The sequence below is a fragment of the Microtus oregoni genome, unplaced genomic scaffold, assembly GCF_018167655.1.
Source record: "Microtus oregoni isolate MIOR12 unplaced genomic scaffold, Mior012 000042F_ref0000377, whole genome shotgun sequence".
Classification (NCBI taxonomy): Eukaryota; Metazoa; Chordata; class Mammalia; order Rodentia; family Cricetidae; genus Microtus; species Microtus oregoni.
Genome location: NW_024543209.1, coordinates 22,160,174 through 22,179,032, shown reverse-complemented (window position 1 = coordinate 22,179,032; position 18,859 = coordinate 22,160,174). Strand labels below are relative to the sequence as shown.

Here is an 18,859-nt window from a genome sequence, read left to right as displayed (position 1 = left end):
TTGCATTTATTCACGCCAATACACAGGACTGTACTCTATATGGTCTCAAAAGAGAAACAAACTCCAACCCAGCCACAAACTCTTTATCTGCAATGGCGTCTTGCCTGCAAAAAAGTTTCAGGGTAATGGTGAAACAAAGATTGTAGCAGTACCTCCTGTGCCACGCGGGAACTTCGGTTCTGTAAGTTTATCATTAAAGTGTAAATATTCTTTAATATCTGCATTGCATTTATTCACGCCGATACACAGGACTGTACTCTATATGGTCTCAAAAGAGAAACAAACTCCAACCCAGCCACAAACTCTTTATCTGCAATGGCGTCTTGCCTGCAAAAAAGTTCCAGGGTAATGGTGAAACAAAGATTGTAGCAGTAACCAATTGATAACTGATTTGGTTTAAGGTGCCCATTAGATGAAACCATGCCCAAAACTGCTCAGGTTCCCAAGAACCTGAGAACAGATTGACCAGGGATCCAGAATAAAATTAAGTACTACTTGTCTAAGAAAAGAAAAAAATGTAGTTATAAAATGACTCCTAATGATATTCTGTTGCATTTATAAATCGGTGTCTTGTCCAGACATCATCAGAGAAGCTTCCTCCTGCAGCACGTGGGAACAAATATACAGACCCACAGGCAGATAATGCATAGAGAATGAGAGACCTTGGAACACTCAGCCCTTAAATAGGATGTCTCCATCAAATTCTTCCCCTCAGAGATCAGAGAATCCTGTAGACGAGAAGGTGAAAGAATCTTAGAGCTAAATGAATTAGCCAAAGGAATTAGCCATCTCTTTCTCATTATTGTTAATATCCTTATCTTCCCTAAAGATTTTATAACTGTTCAGATTATCATCAAAGTGATTCAGAATTGAATATGGGATCTTTCTACATTTTTTATGTTTCTTTATAGTGTATTTTTGGGACTTTGTCCAATACTTCCTCATCTAAAATTCCTTGTCCTGAAAGCTAGGGCTTGTACTCACAAACAACTTGAAAACAACTTAATAGCTGTATTTTTTTAATAGTAGTTCTCCTCCTTTCTTTAAAAAATGAAACACAAAGTCAACATAAGACAAAGCCTTCCCTGCTTTCTACCCCCATTATTCTCACTCATCTCCTTCCATGAGGGACCCCCTTCTCTTATTTCATAGCCAATTTCAAGTCCCTTTCCGGGCACCACTTGTCACCCTCCAGAGGTAGTGGGACCTGGGAAAATGAGGTGGACTGGAGTCTCATGCAACAGCCAACTTTATTCAGAGCAGCAGACAAGTTATCCTCTGAGGGCAAGAAAGTTCACATGAGGTCATGCTGTATACAATGACAAAGACAAGCTGAGCATGACAAAATCATGTTCTTCACAGAAGCACACAAAGGACTTTTAAACATTTAAATGGTTACAATAACAAGAAATAAGAGGCGATCAGAAATAAACCCACTCCTTTCTGCTATACTGGATGGAGTGTGGAAACACATTCCAAGAAAATTTCTGTGATTTGGAGAAACCCAAAGAGAAGATGTTTGTTCTGTTTGCTTGGAGTGTTTCCACAAGCACTCAGAATTCTCAAACTACTCCATTCCTGGGTCATGTACTTAAATGGAGGGAAGAGTTTGTTTGGTTTATGCTTCCACATCACTGCTTATTATCAAGGTATCAGGACAGGAACTCACCTAGTGCAGGAACCTGGGGCATGAGCTGATGCAGAAGTGATGGAGGGGTGCTGCTTACTGGCTTGTTCACCATGGTTGCTCAGTCTCCTTTTGCATAGAATACAGTGCCATTTGCCAAAGGATGGTACAACCACCAAAGGGCTGTGAACTGCTCCATCAGTCAGTGATTAAAAAAATACCCTATATTTGGATCTTATGTTGGTGTTTTCTCAATGGATCTCTTCTCCTTTCAGATAACTCTACCTTGTATCAAGTTGGCAGAACTAGCCAATGAGGAGAAATGTGTCCAGCTTAAGAAAGTGATGAAGGCATTTATACTAATCCATCTGTCCAATCTCATGTGCTTTACCTGAAGGGCATAATTGAATCTGATATCCAGGTTGCCTTTACTATTCTCTATTTATTTAGAATTTTCATCATATATTAAATTTTAATTTATGATCTTATTGAGCTTTTATTTTATTTTTTTTTTCAAATCTAATCTTATTTCAGGGAAAATTTCATAACCAATTCTATATGCCACTCAGAGGCCAGACCAACTTTTTTCATGCTGTGTCAACACTCATGTATCTCCTGTCTTTTTTTATTAATTTTAAATTGAAGATACATAGTGAGTTCAAGTGTGAATGTCTCAGTATGAAAATGGAGGTCAGAAGACAGCATGTGGGAGTCAGTTTCCTTCATCAGAGATAGATGAAATTGTCTAACCTTTCGGCAGGTCCTTTTATCCACCAAGGCCTCTCTCCATAACCTTCTCTATTCTTAATAGTGAACTCTGTCTCCATCATTCAGATTAAACACAACTTTCTTTCTCCATGTTCTTATATCACTTCCTTTTGTGTCAAGTATACAGACAACCTGAGAAAGTGTTTGTTATTCTCACCTTTCATGCCAGTTTCTGGAAAAACAGCTATAAAGACTGTGAGACTCAGAGAAGTAGTGGATGTTCCCTACAAACAAGTCACATTACATGGAGAATGTGAGAAGGAGGTGCAGGGATGGTTAGGAGACCTGCTCCTCTTGCAGAGGGCCCTGGTTCCTTACCCAGAACTCACATCTAGGACTCATGACTGCCTGTAGCTCTTGTTCTTTGTGATCAGTGCCCTCTTCTAGTCTGTGTAGGGAACTGTACAATTGTGACACACACTCACACAGACACATACATAAAATAAATCTTTATAGTGGAAGAACATGCTATTTAATAATCTATAACACAATCAATATCACTTACTTAAATGTTTTCTATAAACAGTGCAATCAAGCAAAATATAAAAATGTATACATCATTATAAAATAGAGCCATGATGCACCCAAAATATTACAGGTGTTTAGTCAGATATGACAGAAAAAAATTTTACAAATAAGGCATAAAACTACCTCTAGTGATTCTACAATTTCATGTTCAATGATTGCATCAATTATTATTTTTCAGAATGCATCTATCAGATTGTTAGAACCATGTCGATATCTTATTATGTGGATCTAAATTAAGAATTCAGGTAATGAATCCTTTACTTAAATGGATGTAGAATCAGATCCTTTCACAGCTCTTTGATGACAAACAGCTGGATAGTGTTGTGGAGAGCATCCAGGCATTAACAAAGGGCAGCTGCAAACAAGCCTCAGTCTGCTTCAGTCGCACTGCATATTAATCTTGCAAAAAGGCAAATCTACATTTTTTAATCAACATAGAGACAACAGATTGATATAAAATGAAACTTTACCATGTATTTCTTATCCAGTTTATTCTATATGGACAATCTTAATTCCTGCAGAGAACCTTCACAATATAACACCACAGAAACATTTCAGTGCATTTGAGTTTTGTTACTGGTGCATTGGGAGTCTAGGAAGTGGATGTAGTTCATATCATTTTTTTTCACAATTCTGTAAAATGTTTTCTACAGATGGAAACATGCAGACACTTTGAAGAATCTCAAAACTGCATCATAGCTAAACTAACATTTTGCAAGTACAACATCAGGTATAAGACATGGATTTCTTTGGATAATATGATTAAATCACTATGAAATTGACAAAATTTGCCAAATTTAATATAGAATTCTCCCTCTGTATCCTGTGAATATGTTTTATTACCATTGGCTAAAACGAAGCTGCTTTGTTCAATGTCCAGGCATAATAGAGGTAGGCAGGGATACTTAACTGAACGAAGGGAGAAAGCAGGCTGAGTCTGACAGTTGCTATGTAGTTACTGGAGGAGAAAGGCACCTGAACCATACTAGAAGGACACACATGGATCTCCTGCCTGAGATGGGTGCTGGTTACAATCTTGCCGGTAAGCCACAGTCACATGGAGATACACATATTAATAAAGATGGGTTAAATTAAGATGTAAGAATTAGCCAATAAAAGACAAGAGTTAATGGGCCAAGCAGTAATCTAATGAATACAGTTTCTGTGTGGTTATTTCGGGTGTAAGCTAGCCGGGCGGCCTGGATGGAACAAGGGCCCACTTTCCATGCAACACACACCCTCATGGTGATTAATAGAAATAGATTGATTTAAGATGGAAGAGCTAGCTAGAAATCCAGCTGAGCCATCAGGGAAACAGTATTGCAATTAGTATAGTTCCTGTGTGATTTTTCTGGATTGGGCAGCCAGGAAAACAATTGTCAGTCTCCTTTTACACAAATTCATCTGTGTGCTTCCAGTAATGCTGATAGACAAATCAGTTTACAAAATATAAGTAAGACAATTTTCTCTGTGCTGGAGACATGACTCAGTAGTTGAGAGCACTAGCTTGTCTTCCAGAGGACCCAGGTTCACACATTGGTACAAAACAAATGCTCTAACTCCAGTCAGTCATAGGACATTTGACAATCTCTTGTACCCTAACAAGCGCAAGGCATGTATGTACTGTAAGAACATAATGCTGGTAAATTATCGATACACATTACAAATCAGGAAATTTTAAGATCCCGTCAAAAAAGAAGAAAAGTGGAGAATGAGGTTACAATTATCACTGTAATTTATTAAGTTCTCTCTCTCAGGTCAGGCCAAGTCACCAGAAGACTGATTGAACATACACACATACTTACACTGATTTGTGAGAATTTTGTCTTACCCAAAATATTACAGACCTGAGAACTCTTTCAAACTCATCTAATAGAAAAATAGGAGAGACATTTTCTCAATTTCTCCCACTGAGCATGCCAACACTCAGGCAGAAGTCCTTCCCTGTGAATCAACACAATGGGGCTAAAAGTTGCATAACCAAGCGCCAGAAATTTTTGAATAGTTACCATCAAGGAATTTTTCCTTAAAGAGATACTCAAAATTAGAGAAAAGGCACAGTCAGCCCAATAGAAGAAAACAAAACAGAGCATCAGAAGGAGGACACTCTGAGCAGCTCTCAGCTCAGGGGGAGTTCTGTAGAGAAGCTTGGAGTTCTGAAGGTGGAGGACATGCTGGTGGTGCTTGTGGAGAAGAAGTACCATGTAGCCACTGGCGCCTCCCATGGCTCCCTGAAACACAGCATCTCTCAGGACCATGAGAGGGAGAACAATCCATTTTGTTTTCTGACTTTTTGGCATAAAATAACAATAGTTGTTTTCACTCTTAAACTGTGATCTATTCAGACTTGTACTTGTGACAGAATCGATTAGGTTTATACTTATTAAAGCGTTGAGTATCCAAAAGAATGAAAAGAATGGAAGGATGTGCCATGCAGACTTTGGTCTGAGCTTTCTCCATCCAGATGCTCTGGGACTGATGATGATGGCCTGGACCACAGTGAGGAGACTGCTGGTACAGATGGAGACCCCACGGGCCACCCTTGACAGGTAAATGAGGATCTTACATCCTATGTCATCTAGGAAGTTTCTCAAACCAAAATCTGCCATTGGCTTTGGCAATCCTTTTGCAAGAAGCATTATGATGTTTGTAAAACCCAAGTGGATGAGAATAAAGTGTACAGGTTTCTTCTCAGGCCCTCTGCACCAACTGAACATATAATTCACAGAAACAGAAATGTTCCCCAGAGTTCCAAACACAGTCATGAAGAGGAAAACTATTTGCTTAATAAATTTCAAAAGCATTTCTTCCTTTCTGGGTAGAAAATCTTGTACACAGGATACAAAGAGATTTTTCCATAAGAATCAGTAATGCTAGACATTTATCTGAAAAACATTTTGCATAGTAGCATTTTCTACTGTATGAGAGTCAGTGATGGACACATGTGCTGCTGTAGACTGGATCCCTGATCTCCTCCTCTTCCTTGTGGAGTATGAGTTATGCGTGACTCTGACAGGGAAGTTTGGTAACTAGAATAAAACTCTAAATTTTAAAGGAGATATATTTGAGTTCAATACTAGCAATAATACTTGTTAAAATATGTGAATTTGTGTATGTGTGCCTGTCTGTCTGTCCACATGCATCTCTCATCATGACTGAATTCAACTGCAAATTTACCCAAACAAAATCCTTCCTTTTTCTCTCTATTTTATCATATTTTCCCACTCAGTTTCAAAGACAAAGGCTTCATTTTTATTTCCCTCTTAATTTGTGTAACAATTTCTATATTTGCATTTGACTTCAATGCCTTATAACTTCAACTTTGACATCCTAAAGTTTTAAAAGTTTTTATGTTGATCATTCTGTGATTTCACTCCACTTGAGTATTTACTAGCTTTTAAAAAAAAAAAACTAAGTTCTCAATATCAAGCTGAGTTTCACAACCTTTTCAGATAGCGTCCTACAGTTAAAGTGAATCATAAAAATATAACTTGAAAATTTTCATGTAACTGCTAGGCTGCAGCTAGGGATGGTGTCTAACAGAACCATGTGTTGCTTTCTCGAATAGGTGGTAGCAGAGATCTCTGATCCTAGCGGATGACTTCTGGCAATCTGTAACCCCAGTGAACTGTTTCAGGACACAGAAAGGAACATAGAACAGCTCTGGATGAGGGGAGGCTGATAAGGTAAAGCTAAGAATTGGATAAATGAGGTGTTATATACTGTCATGCAATGAGTACAGTTTTTGGAATCATGAGTCCTCAAATCAACTGCACGTAGCACAGTAAGTGGGGGCATACTGGTGTGAGCTGGGATTCCACTATCTAAGAGTTCATGGTGCCATTTGCTTCTGTGGGGCCTGTTGAGCAGCTATTATGTCAGCTGGTTTTGCAGCCTGCTTTTCCTCCAACCTGTTTGTCAGGCAGACTGGTTTTTTTATACACCAGTCCAAACTGATTCCAGAACTTGGACTCGGGTAAGATGTTATTCTTCAAGTTCTGGTACTCCATTCTAATTTCTCAGGGATTTGTGGTAAGCTCTGGACACCTTTTCTAGGATATGAAAAATCTGAATATTATAGTGGCTGCATGGGTTTGTGTGTTCTGAGTACTTGCAATGTCTCTGTTCACTGCCCTCCTTCCTGTTAAACTCACAGGATAGCTGTACATGTCTGTGTCAAGATGATCTTACCAGTGACCTTCATCAACCTAGATTTGTGTCCAGGTATCATGACTCTGGAAATGTCAGTTATTGCTTTCAACTGTTCCTATAACAAAGAGGGAATTGTTGCCTTGTAAGTGTATCTAGGAAATCACAATACCATCTAAGTACCTGTACAAATGAAATATGCTTCAGATATTAATAGAAAGTACATCAGCATTTGCTGACATATCCAGAATAAAAAATTAAGTGTTTTGTCAGTGATTGTAATCTGTCAAAAATCACTATTTTCAGGTCCCTCAAGTGCTGATGGAAGATATTAACAGTTTTCTGTCTGTTCAATCCTTGCTTTCATGGGGATTCCTACCTTTCTAGTCCTCTCTTTCCCTTTACAAGCTTTAAGTCATATTTGAGACCAGGCTCGGACATTCTAATAATTGATTCCTTTCTACTGAAGTCACTGTCACTGGACGTAAAAGTGTCTCATCTTCCACATTATTTGGGAAATGCTAAAAGAAATTAATTTAAAAGACAGGACAGAATTGTGCTTAGATGGATGCTTGGTTCCAGGATGAGTCTAACACCCAAGAGCATGAAGAAAGTTACATCTGCCCATCCTGGTTTTCTCTAAAACAAGCAAGCAGGCAGGCAAACAGACAAAACTAAAAAGATTGTTGTTCTTTGCTGCTTCGTATGGCATAAACATAAGATGAGCTGTTTCAGGATGTCCTCCTTCACAGCCTGGATCCTAAATAGCAGCAGTTCTCAAGATGGTAATGATAACTGTTACACTAAGTATTATATTCTTCACCCAGCTAGGCATACAATGACTGAATTTGAGACAAGTATTATAATAGTATGTGATAAAAAAAATGAGAGCCTTTAAAGACAGATACAGACAGAAAACTGTCAAACTGGGACTTAGAAGGATATTGTAAAACGATGCCAATATTAGGAAAGTGAAGATACATCAAAAGAGAAAAGTGCAAGGCTTACAGACACTAGCGACACTGTTGAAGTCACAATGCTGGCAAAGTTATACTTGAAAGAGGGTTTTTATTTTCTTTAATTTATCTAGTTATTTTTGAGAGAGAGTCTCTCTCTGTAACCCAGGCTAGCCCTGAACAATTCTGTTGCCAAGTCTCTCTAGTGCCAATGTTACAGCAATGTATCATGATCGTCTCCAGGATTTAAAGACATCTGAAAATCTTATCTATCTTATTAAACCATTCAGAAAGGTACTTAGGCTAAGGCCCGCCCAGAGCTCTGTCTTGATACTGCAGTCTGAGGATGGAGAGCAATGCCTCAGCATTTCTGTTCCATCTCTGTATCTCCAGGAACTAGTCTCCTTTGATCTTTCTGGAGCCAGGGCCAGAAGGAAAGTGGAGGTCCTGAGGATCACAGAGCCTCTCGCCTGCTCCCTTGATTACTCAGAGAGTCTTCTGCTTTAATGAAGCTCTCCATGACACAGCAGAGGGGATAGAAGAGCTTACCTCCATGTACTCACCTGGAACTCTGTGATGCAGACAGGCTTTGGAGCAGCACTGGGAAGTGGACACTTTCCAGCTCATATTTGTACTGTCAGAATTTGTGGAACTCTAGGCTGACATCAGATATTGCAGACTTCAAGTTTCATGTGGTACCAGTGTCAGGGGAAGGAAGGCCTCTGCTGAACCCTCGTCCCTGAAGTAAAGCTTCCCTCTCTCCACGATTACTACATCTGTTTTGCTCAGCAGTTATTTCAAGCTTAATTATAGTTTAATTATTTTGACAAGAAAAATAAGAGGTAAGAAAACGAACAACTAACTTATGTTTCTGTGTACGGAGTGCCCTGCATCTTCTGACTGGTTTTCATCTTCTCAAAGTGCCCAGCTGTGACCTGGACAGAATCTGCTTCTGACACATGGACAGGTCTCTCGCTTTTCTTTCTAAAATCCCTCATCAGACAGGAGTAGAATAAATGATGCTAAGCACTGCAGATGCTGCTTTCTGATCAAGTCCCAACCATGGACGAGGACGATTTAGAGTCCTTTGTTCTACCTGGGCCTGTTGGTAGTGAAGGAATTTTCTGTAAACGATTCTTTCATTCCTGCCTTTTCAGTACTTTAAATATCATATGGGACTTACTTCAACCTTAATATTGACTTTATTCTAAAAGTAATCATTATTTATAAAACATTAAGGATACCTTGTTAACTTAGTGGTGTCCAAGAGTGGTCCTTCTGTGTATTTTTCAAACTTGTTCCTAGGGAGCCCTTCCTATCTCAAATGTAATATGATGTAAATAAAGGTGGGTTTTGGTCCAATTTTAAAAACGATGGTATCATCATTTCATTCTTTTTTTTTCCTTTTTTTTTCTTTTTTTTATTGTGAAAAGAAGAAACAAAAAACATAAACAAGAAACAAGTTTCCACCTCCTCCCAGCCTCCCATTTCCCTTCCCCTCCTCCCACCCTTCTCCCCCTCCTCCCACCATTCTCCCCCTCCTCCCACCCTTCTCCCCCTCCCCCCACTCCTCTCCCCCTCCCTCTCCAGTCCACAGAGCAGTCCGGGTTCCCTGCCCTGTGTTAAGTCCTAGGTCCTCTCCGTCCATATCTAGGAAGGTGAACATCCAAACTGGCTAGGCTCCCACAAAGCCAGCACATTAAGTAGGATCAAAACCCCCTGCCATTGTCCTTGGTGTCTCATCAGCCCTTATTGTTCGCCATGTTCAGAGAGTCCGGTTTTATCCCATGCTTTTTCGGTCACAGTCCAGCTGGCCTTGGTGAGCTCCCCGTAGATCAGCTCCTCTGTCTCAGTGGGTGGATGCACGCCTCGTGGTCCCGAATTCTTTGCTCATGTTCTCCCTCCTTCTGTTCCTCCTTGGGACCTTGGGAGCTCAGTCCAGTGCTCCTGTGTGGGTCACTGTCTCGATCTCTATCCATCACCAGATGAAGATTCTATGATGATATGCAAGATATTCGTCAGTATTGCTCTAGGATAGGGTCATTTCAGGTTCCCAATCCTCAGCTGCCCAAGGAACTAACTGGGAACCTCATCTTGGGCACTAGGGAGCCCCTCTAGGGTCAAGTCGCTTGCCCACCCTAAAGTGGCTCCCTTAACTAAGAATTGTGGTTCCGTGCTCCCCTATCCACCTTTCCTTTATCCCAATTCTCCCGTTTCCCAGGTCCCCCCTCCTTCCCTTCTACCTTTTCTCTCCCCATCTCCCCTTACCCCCATCCCACCCCCCCAATATCCCATTTTCTCCCCGGAAATTTGGTCTACTTCCCTTAGCGAAGAGGACAACTATATGTTTTTCCTTCGGTTCACCTTCTTCCATAGCTTCTTTAGGTTCACCTATTGTAGACTCCGTGGTCCTTATTTATGGCTAGAAACCAATTATGAGTGAGTACATCCCATATTCATCTTTTTGGGTCTGGGACACCTCACTCAGGATAGTGTTTTCTATTTCCATCCATTTGCATGCAAAATTCGAGAAGTCATTGTTTTTTACCGCAGCGTAGTACTCTAGCGTGTATATATTCCATACTTTCTTCATCCATTCTTCCATTGAAGGGCATCTAGGTTGTTTCCAGGTTCTGGCTATTACAAATAATACTGCTATGAACATAGTTGAACAAATGCTTTTGTCATTTGATAGAGCATCTCTTGGGTATATTCCCAAGAGTGGTATTGCTGGGTCCAGGTGTAGGTTGATCCCGAATTTCCTGAGAAACCGAAACACTGACTTCCACAGTGGTTGCACAAGATTGCATTCCCACCAGCAATTGATGAGGGTACCCGTTCTTCCACAGCCTCTCCAGCAAAGGTTATCCTTGGTGTTTTTGAGTTTAGCCATTCTGACAGGTGTAAGATGATATCTCAAAGTTGTTTTGATTTGCATTTCCCTGATTGCTAAGGAAGTTGAGCACGACCTTAAGTGTCTTTTGGCCATTTGAACTTCTTCTGTTGAGAATTCTCTGTTCAGTTCAGTGCCCCATTTTTTAATTGGGTTAATTAGCATTTTAAAGTCTAGTTTCTTGAGTTCTCTATATATTTTGGAGGTCAGACCTTTGTCTGTTGCGGGGTTGGTGAAGATCTTCTCCCAGTCAGTAGGTTGCCTTTGTGTCTTAGTGACAGTGTCCTTTGCTTTACAGAAGCTTCTCAGTTTAAGTAGGTCCCATTTATTCAATGTTGCCCTTAATGTCTGTGCTTCTGGGGTTGTACATAGGAAGCGATCTCCTGTGCCCATCTGTTGTAGGGTATTTCCCACTTTCTCCTCTATCAGGTTCAGTGTGTTCGGACTGATATTGAGGTCTTTAATCCATTTGGACTTGAGTTTTGTGCACGGTGAGAGATATAGGTCTATTTTCATTCTTCTACAGGTTGACATCCAGTTGTGCCAGCACCATTTGTTGAAGATGCTTTCTTTCTTCCATTCCATACTTTTAGCTCCTTTATCAAAAATGAGGTGTTCATAGGTTTGTGGGATAAAATCCGGGTCTTCTATACGATTCCATTGGTCGACTTCTCTGTTTTTATGCCAGTACCACACTGTTTTCATTACTGTAGCTCTGTAATAGAGTTTGAAGTCAGGGATGGTAATGCCTCCAGAAGATCCTTTATTGTATAGGATTGTTTTGGCTATCCTGGGTTTTTTGTTTTTCCATATAAAGTTGATTATTGTCTTCTCCAGATCTGTGAAGAATTTTGATGGGATCTTGATGGGGATTGCATTGAATCTATAAATTGCCTTTGGTAGAATTGCCATTTTTACTATGTTGATCCTCCCAATCCAAGAGCAAGGGAGGTCCATCCATTTTTTGGTATCCTCTTCAATTTCTTTCTTCAATGCCTTAAAGTTCTTGTCAAATAGATCTTTCACTTCCTTGGTTAGATTTACCCCCAGATATTTTCTGCTGTCTGTGGCTATCGTGAATGGTGAAGCTTCTCTGATTTCTCTCTCTGCTTCCATATCCTTTGTGTATAAGAGGGCAACTGATTTTTTGGAGTTGATCTTGTATCCTGCCACATTACTAAAGCTGTTTATCAGCTGTAAAAGTTCTTTGGTGGAGTTTGGGGGGTCGCTTATGTACACTATCATATCATCTGCAAATAACGAAAGTTTAACTTCTTCCTTTCCAATTCGAATCCCCTTGATCCCATTATGTTGTCTTATTGCTATTACTAGAACTTCAAGCACTATATTGAAGAGGTATGGTGAGAGTGGACAGCCTTGCCGTGTTCCTGAGTTAAGCGGGATGGCTTTGAGTTTCTCTCCGTTTAATTTGATGTTAGCTGTCGGCTTGCTGTATATAGCTTTTATTATATTTAGGTATGACCCTTGTATCCCTAATCTCTCCAAGACTTTTAACATAAATGGATGTTGAATTTTGTCAAATGCTTTTTCAGCATCTAATGAAATGATCATATGGTTTTTTTCTTTCAGTTTATTTATATGCTGGATTACATTGATAGATTTTCGTATGTTGAACCAGCCCTGCATCTCAGGAATGAAGCCTACTTGATCATAATGGATAATTTTTCGGATGTGTTCTTGGATTCGATTTGCCAGTATTTTGTTGAGGATTTTTGCGTCGATATTCATGAGTGAGATTGGCCTGTAGTTCTCTTTCCTGGTTGAGTCTTTGAGTGGTTTTGGTATCAGAGTAATTGTGGCTTCATAAAAAGAATTTGGTAATGACCCTTCTGATTCTATATTGTGGAATACATTAAGGAGTATAGGTATTAAGTCTTCTTGGAAGTTCTGGTAGAATTCTGCATTGAAACCATCTGGTCCTGGGCTTTTTTTGGTAGGGAGGTTTTTGATAACATCTTCTAATTCTTCGCGACTTACAGGTCTGTTTAGATTGTTCACCTGGTCCTGGTTTAGTTTTGGTAAATGGTATTTATCTAAAAAAGCGTCCATTTCTTTTACATTTTCCAGTTTTGTGGCATATAGGCTTTTGTAGTAAGATCTAATGACTCTCTGAATTTCCTCTGTGTCTGTGGTTATGTCCCCTTTTCATTTCTGATCTTATTAATTTGCGTGTTCTCTCTCTTTCGTTTGATTAGTTTGGATAGGGGTTTATCTATCTTGTTGATTTTCTCCAGGAACCAGCTTTTTGTTTTATTGATTCTTTGCATTGTTTTCTGTGTTTCTATTTTGTTGATTTCAGCCCTCAATTTGATTATTTCCAGTCTTCTACTCCTCCTAAGTGAGTCTGCTTCTTTTTTTTCTAGAGCTTTCAAGTGGGCTGTTAAGTCTCCAATATGTGCTTTCTCTGTTTTCTTTAGGTGGGCACTTAGTGCTATGAACTTTCCTCTCAGGACTGCTTTCATAGTGTCCCATAAGTTCGAGTATGTTGTTTCTTTATTTTCATTGAATTCAAGGAAGACTTTAATTTCTTTCTTTATTTCTTCCTTAATCCAGGTATGGTTCAGTAGATGACTGTTCAGTTTCCATGAGTTTGTAGGCTTTCTGGGGTAGCATTGTTGTTGAATTCTAACTTTAATCCATGGTGATCTGATAAGACACAGGTGGTTACTAATATTTTTTTGTAACTGTGGATGTTTGCTTTGTTACCAAGTATGTGGTCAATTTTCGAGAAGGTTCCATGAGCTGCAGAGAAGAAGGTATATTCTTTCCTCTTTGGGTGGAATAATCTATAGATGTCTGTTAAGTCCATTTGCTTCATTACCTCCATTAATTCTCTAATTTCTCTGTTAGGTTTCTGTCTGATTGACCTGTCCATTGGTGAGAGAGGAGTGTTGAAGTCTCCTACTATTAGTGTGTGCGGTTTGATGGCTGCCTTGAGTTTTAGTAATGTTTCTTTTACGTACGTGGGTGCTTTTATATTAGGGGCATAGATATTCAGGATTGAGACTTCTTCCTGATGAATTGTTCCTGTTATGAGCATAAAATGTCCCTCTCCATCTCTTCTGATTGATTTAAGTTTGAAGTCAACTTTGTTAGAAATTAGTATGGCCACACCTGCCTGTTTCTTAGGTCCATTTGCTTGATAGGCCTTTTCCCAGCCCTTTATTCTGAGTAGGTGCCTGTCTTTGTGGTTGAGGTGTGTTTCTTGTAGACAGCAGAATGTTGGATCCTGTTTTCTTATCCAATCTCTTAGCCTGTGCCTTTTTATAGGTGAGTTGAGCCCATTGATATTAAGTGATATTAATGACCAGTGGTTGTTAACTCCGGTCACTTTTTAAGTAGTAGGGTTTGTGTGTTTTCCTTCTTTGATTTGCGCTGGTGAAGAGTCTCTAGATGTCTGAGTTATTGTGGTCATTGTTGGACTCCTTGGTTAGTGATTTTCCTTCTATTATTTTCTGTAAGGCTGGATTTGTGGCTACGTATTGTTTAAATTTGTTTTTATCCTGGAAAATTTTGTTTTCTCCATTTATAGTGAATGAAAGTTTGGCTGGATATAGTAGTCTGGGCTTGCATCCGTGGTCTCTTAGTTTTTGGAGAACATCTATCCAGGACCTTCTGGCTTTCATGGTTTCCATAGAGAAGTCAGGTGTAAGTCTGATAGGTTTACCTTTATAAGTAACTTGGCCTTTTTCCTTTGCGGCTCTTAATATTCTTTCTTTATTCTGTATATTTTGTGTTTTGATTATTATATGGCGAGGGGATGTTTTCTTTTGATCCAGCCTATTTGGTGTTCTGTATGCTTCTTGAACCTTCATAGGTACATCTGTCTTCAGTTTGGGAAAGTTTTCTTCTATAATTTTATTAAGTATATTTTCTGTACCGTTGAGCTGCACTTCTTCTCCTTCTTCTACTCCAATTATTCTTAGGTTTGGTCTTTTTATTGTGTCCCATATTTCCTGAATGTTTTGTGATGAGAGTTTGTTGGACTTGCTGTTTTCTTTGATCAGAGTGTTTATTTTCTCTATGTTATCCTCAGAATCTGAGATTCTTTCTTCTATCTCTTGTATTCTGCTGGTTATACTTGATTCTGTAGTCTCTATTCGTTTACCTAGATTTTCCATGTCCAACCGGCCCTCTGTTTGTGTTTTCTTCTTTGCCTCCATTTCAGTTTTCAAGTCATGAACTGTTTCCTTTATCTGCTTGATTGTTTTTCCTTGGTTTCCTAGGGTATCATTCACTGATTTACTCAATTCCTCGAACTTTCTATTATACTTCTCATCCATTTCTATAAGGGCGTTTTTTATATGCTGTTTAAGGGTGTCAATCACTTTCATGAAGTCCGTTTTTTCTACTTCTTCTTGATTAAGGTGTTCATGTCCTCCTGTTGTGGGGTCACTGGCTTCTGGTGGTTTCGTGTTGTTTTTCAGATTGTTGGGAGAATTCCTGCATTGGCGTCTGCCCATCTCTTCCTCCCAAGACTCCCCTTTGGATCTTCTTTTATAGGATCAGGTCTTCTTGCCCACTGATGTACCTTCCCAGTGATGTCACTCCCCAGAGATGTTTCTCCACAATGATGTTTCACTCGGTGCCCAGATCGAAACTCTGCGCTGCTTGGTTAGCTCGCGAACAAAGGGCCCACCCCGCTCGCTGCGGGCAGGCTATGGGAACCAAGTAGCTACCGGCCACCCCTATGTTCTCCCGGTTCAGATTCGGTCCCAGCGCCCTAGCAGGCTGGGCAGGGAGGCGCTATGCCCCAAAGGAGGGAGGGAGACAGGGGGTGTGGGGATCTGGATGTAAGCTGAGTGAAATAGGAAGAGAGAGGGGGTTTGGGCAGTATAGCCCCTGTAGGATGGCCAGGAAGTCCATCATTTCATTCTTGACAGAAAGCACTTGGGAGAGGAATTCAGCTTTTGGTTCTTACTCTGTGCCCTGAATTTGGTGCCTCCATACATACAGGTGCAACTGGCACATAACAGAAGCTAAACATCCTTCTGTGTAAATGAAATGACAGCTTTTGAAGAAACCAAACAAGATTCCTATTCTACCTATTGAAGAGGCAATTCAGAAATATGGTAATTAAGATATATATGACATATGTCAGGGTAGATAGAAATTCAAAAATGAGAGTTATTGGCCAAATGGGCACGATGGGAATCGAAACAGCCCAGGCTGCTGCCCAGGCTGTAGGTTGCTCCTCACAACTCACAGCTCGGCCCCACTGCTGAAGACATCATCTGCACAGATCATTAATACAGAGAGGTCAAGTTGGTGCCTGTATAGAGGCTTCACGCCAATTTTCCAGCTTCTTTGATGCAGGAATGTACTCTATATGGTCTCAAAAGAGAAACATAAACTCCAACCCAGCCACAAACCCTTTATCTTGCCTTCAAAAAAATGCCAGGGGACGGCGCCAGCCTGGGACGGGGAGCTCGGGGGTTTCTTGGCCCCCTGTCCTTCTTGGTCTCTCTGCAGGGCCTCTACTCCCTGGGTGCTGCCTCTTTCTTCCTGGCCCACCCAGCTTCCGTCCAGAGCCCTCCCCACTTCGGCCCCACTGCCCTCTTTTGGCGCGTGGCATCGCCCAGCCCAGCCTATCAGGGCGCTGGGACCGAGTACTCGGGGCGCCCGGGCGGGCTGCAGTTCCTGTGTTTCTGTGGCCTGCCTGCACCAAGCGGGATACGCGCTTTGTTTGCGAGCTGCCCAACCAGCACGGAGGCCTGATCTCTCAGCACCAGGAGACCCAGCATTGGGGTGAGTTTCTGGCCCACGGTGCCAGCCTGGGACGAGGAGCTCGGGGGTTCCTTGGCCCCCTGTCCTTCTTGGGCTCTCTGCAGGGCCTCTACTCCCTGGGTGCTGCCTCTTTCTTCCTGGCCCACCCAGCTTCCGTCCAGAGCCCTCCCCACTTCGGCCCCACTGCCCTCTTTTGGCGCGTGGCATCGCCCAGCCCAGCCTATCTCGGCGCTGGGTCCTAGTACTCGGGGCTCCCGGGCGGGCAGCAGTTCCTTTGTTTCTGTGGCCTGCCTGCACCAAGCGGGGTAGGCGCTTTGTTTGTGAGCTGCCCAACCAGCACGGAGGCCTGATCTCTCAGCACCAGCAGAGCCAACATTGGGGAGAGCCAGCGTTTGGTAGGCAAGGAGACCTGATCCGGTAAAAGAAGATCCATAGGGAGCATTTGGAAGAAGAGATGGGCCGATGTCAAGGCAAGAATTCGCCCAACAAGCTGAAAAGCAACATGAAGCCACCAGAAACAAGCGACCTCACAACGGGAGGACAAGAACCCCTTAATCAAGAAGAAGGAGAAAAGATTGACTTCATGAAAGTGATTGACACCCTTAAACAGCATGTAAAAAACGCCCTTATAGAAATGGATGAGAAATATAACAGAAAGTTTGAAGAATTGAATAAATCAGTGAATGATACCCTAGAAAACCAAGGAAAAACAATCAAACAGATAATGGAAACAGTTCAAGACCTGAAAACTGAAATGGAGGCAAAGAAGAAAACACAAACAGAGGGCCGGCTGGACATGGAAAATCTAGGTAAGCGAATAGAGACTACAGAAACAAGCATAACAAGCAGAATACAAGAGATAGAAGAAAGACTCTCGGATTCTAAAGATACCATAGAGAAAATAAACACACTGATCAAAGAAAACAGCAAGTCCAAACAAACTCTCATCACAAAACATTCAGGAAATATGGGACACAATAAAAAGACCAAACCTAAGAATAATAGGAGTAGAAGAAGGAGAAGAAGGGCAGCTCAATGGTCCAGAAAATATATTTAATAAAATTATAGAAGAAAACTTTCCCAACATAAAGAAAGATATACCTATGAAGGTGCAAGAAGCATACAGAACACCGAATAGGCTGGATCAAAAAAAAAAATCCCCTCGCCATATAATTATCAAAACACAAAGCATACAGAATAAGGAAAGAATATTAAGAGCTGCAAAGGAAAAAGGCCAAATTACTTATAAAGGTAAACCTATCAGATTTACACCTGACTTCTCCATGGAAACCATGAAAGCCAGAAGGTCCTGGATAGATGTAATGCAGAAACTGAGAGACCATGGGTGCAAGCCCAGATTACTATACCCAGCCAAGCTTTCATTCACTATAAATGGAGAAAATAAAATTTTCCAGGATAAAAACAAATTTAAACAATACGCAGCCACAAATCCAGCCTTACAGAAAGTAATTGAAGGAAAATCACTAATCAAGGAGTCCAACAATGACCACAATAACTCAGACATCTAGAGACCCTTCACCAACACAAAACAAAGAAGGGAAACACACAAACTCTACGACTAAAAAATAAATGACCGGAGTTAACAACCACTGGTCATTAATATCACTTAATGTCAATGGACTCAACTCACCTATAAAAAGGCACAGACTAAGAGATTGGATAAGAAAACAGGATCCAACATTCTGCTGTTTACAAGAAACACACCTCAACCACAAAGACAGGCACCTACTCAGAGTAAAGGACTGGGAAAAGGCCTATCAAGCAAATGGACCTAAGAAACAGGCAGGTGTGGCCATACTAATCTCTAACAAAGTTGACTTCAAACTTAAATCAATCAGAAGAGATGGAGAGGGGCATTTTATACTCATAACAGGAACAGTTCATCAGGATGAAGTCTCAATCCTGAACATCTATGCCCCTAATATAAAAGCACCCACGTACATAAAAGAAACATTGCTAAAATTCAAGGCAGCCATCAAACCGCACACACTAATAGTAGGAGACTTCAACACTCCTCTCTCACCAATGGACAGGTCAATCAGACAGAAACCTAACAGAGAAATAAGAGAATTAATGGAGGTAATGAATCAAATGGACTTAACAGACATCTATAGAACATTCCATCCAAATAGGAAATAATATACCTTCTTCTCTGCAGCTCATGGAACC

General features: G+C 40.8%; 1 protein-coding gene across 1 annotated transcript; it reads right to left on the bottom strand.

The window, feature by feature from the left end:
* Positions 1-4,788: 4,788 nt before the first annotated feature.
* LOC121434087 (vomeronasal type-1 receptor 4-like) lies at positions 4,789-5,838 on the bottom strand. Its single transcript, XM_041632895.1, has one exon. It carries the CDS (start codon positions 5,725-5,727, stop codon positions 4,789-4,791), a length of 939 nt encoding a protein of 312 aa, XP_041488829.1. The 5' UTR covers positions 5,728-5,838.
* Positions 5,839-18,859: the final 13,021 nt, after the last annotated feature.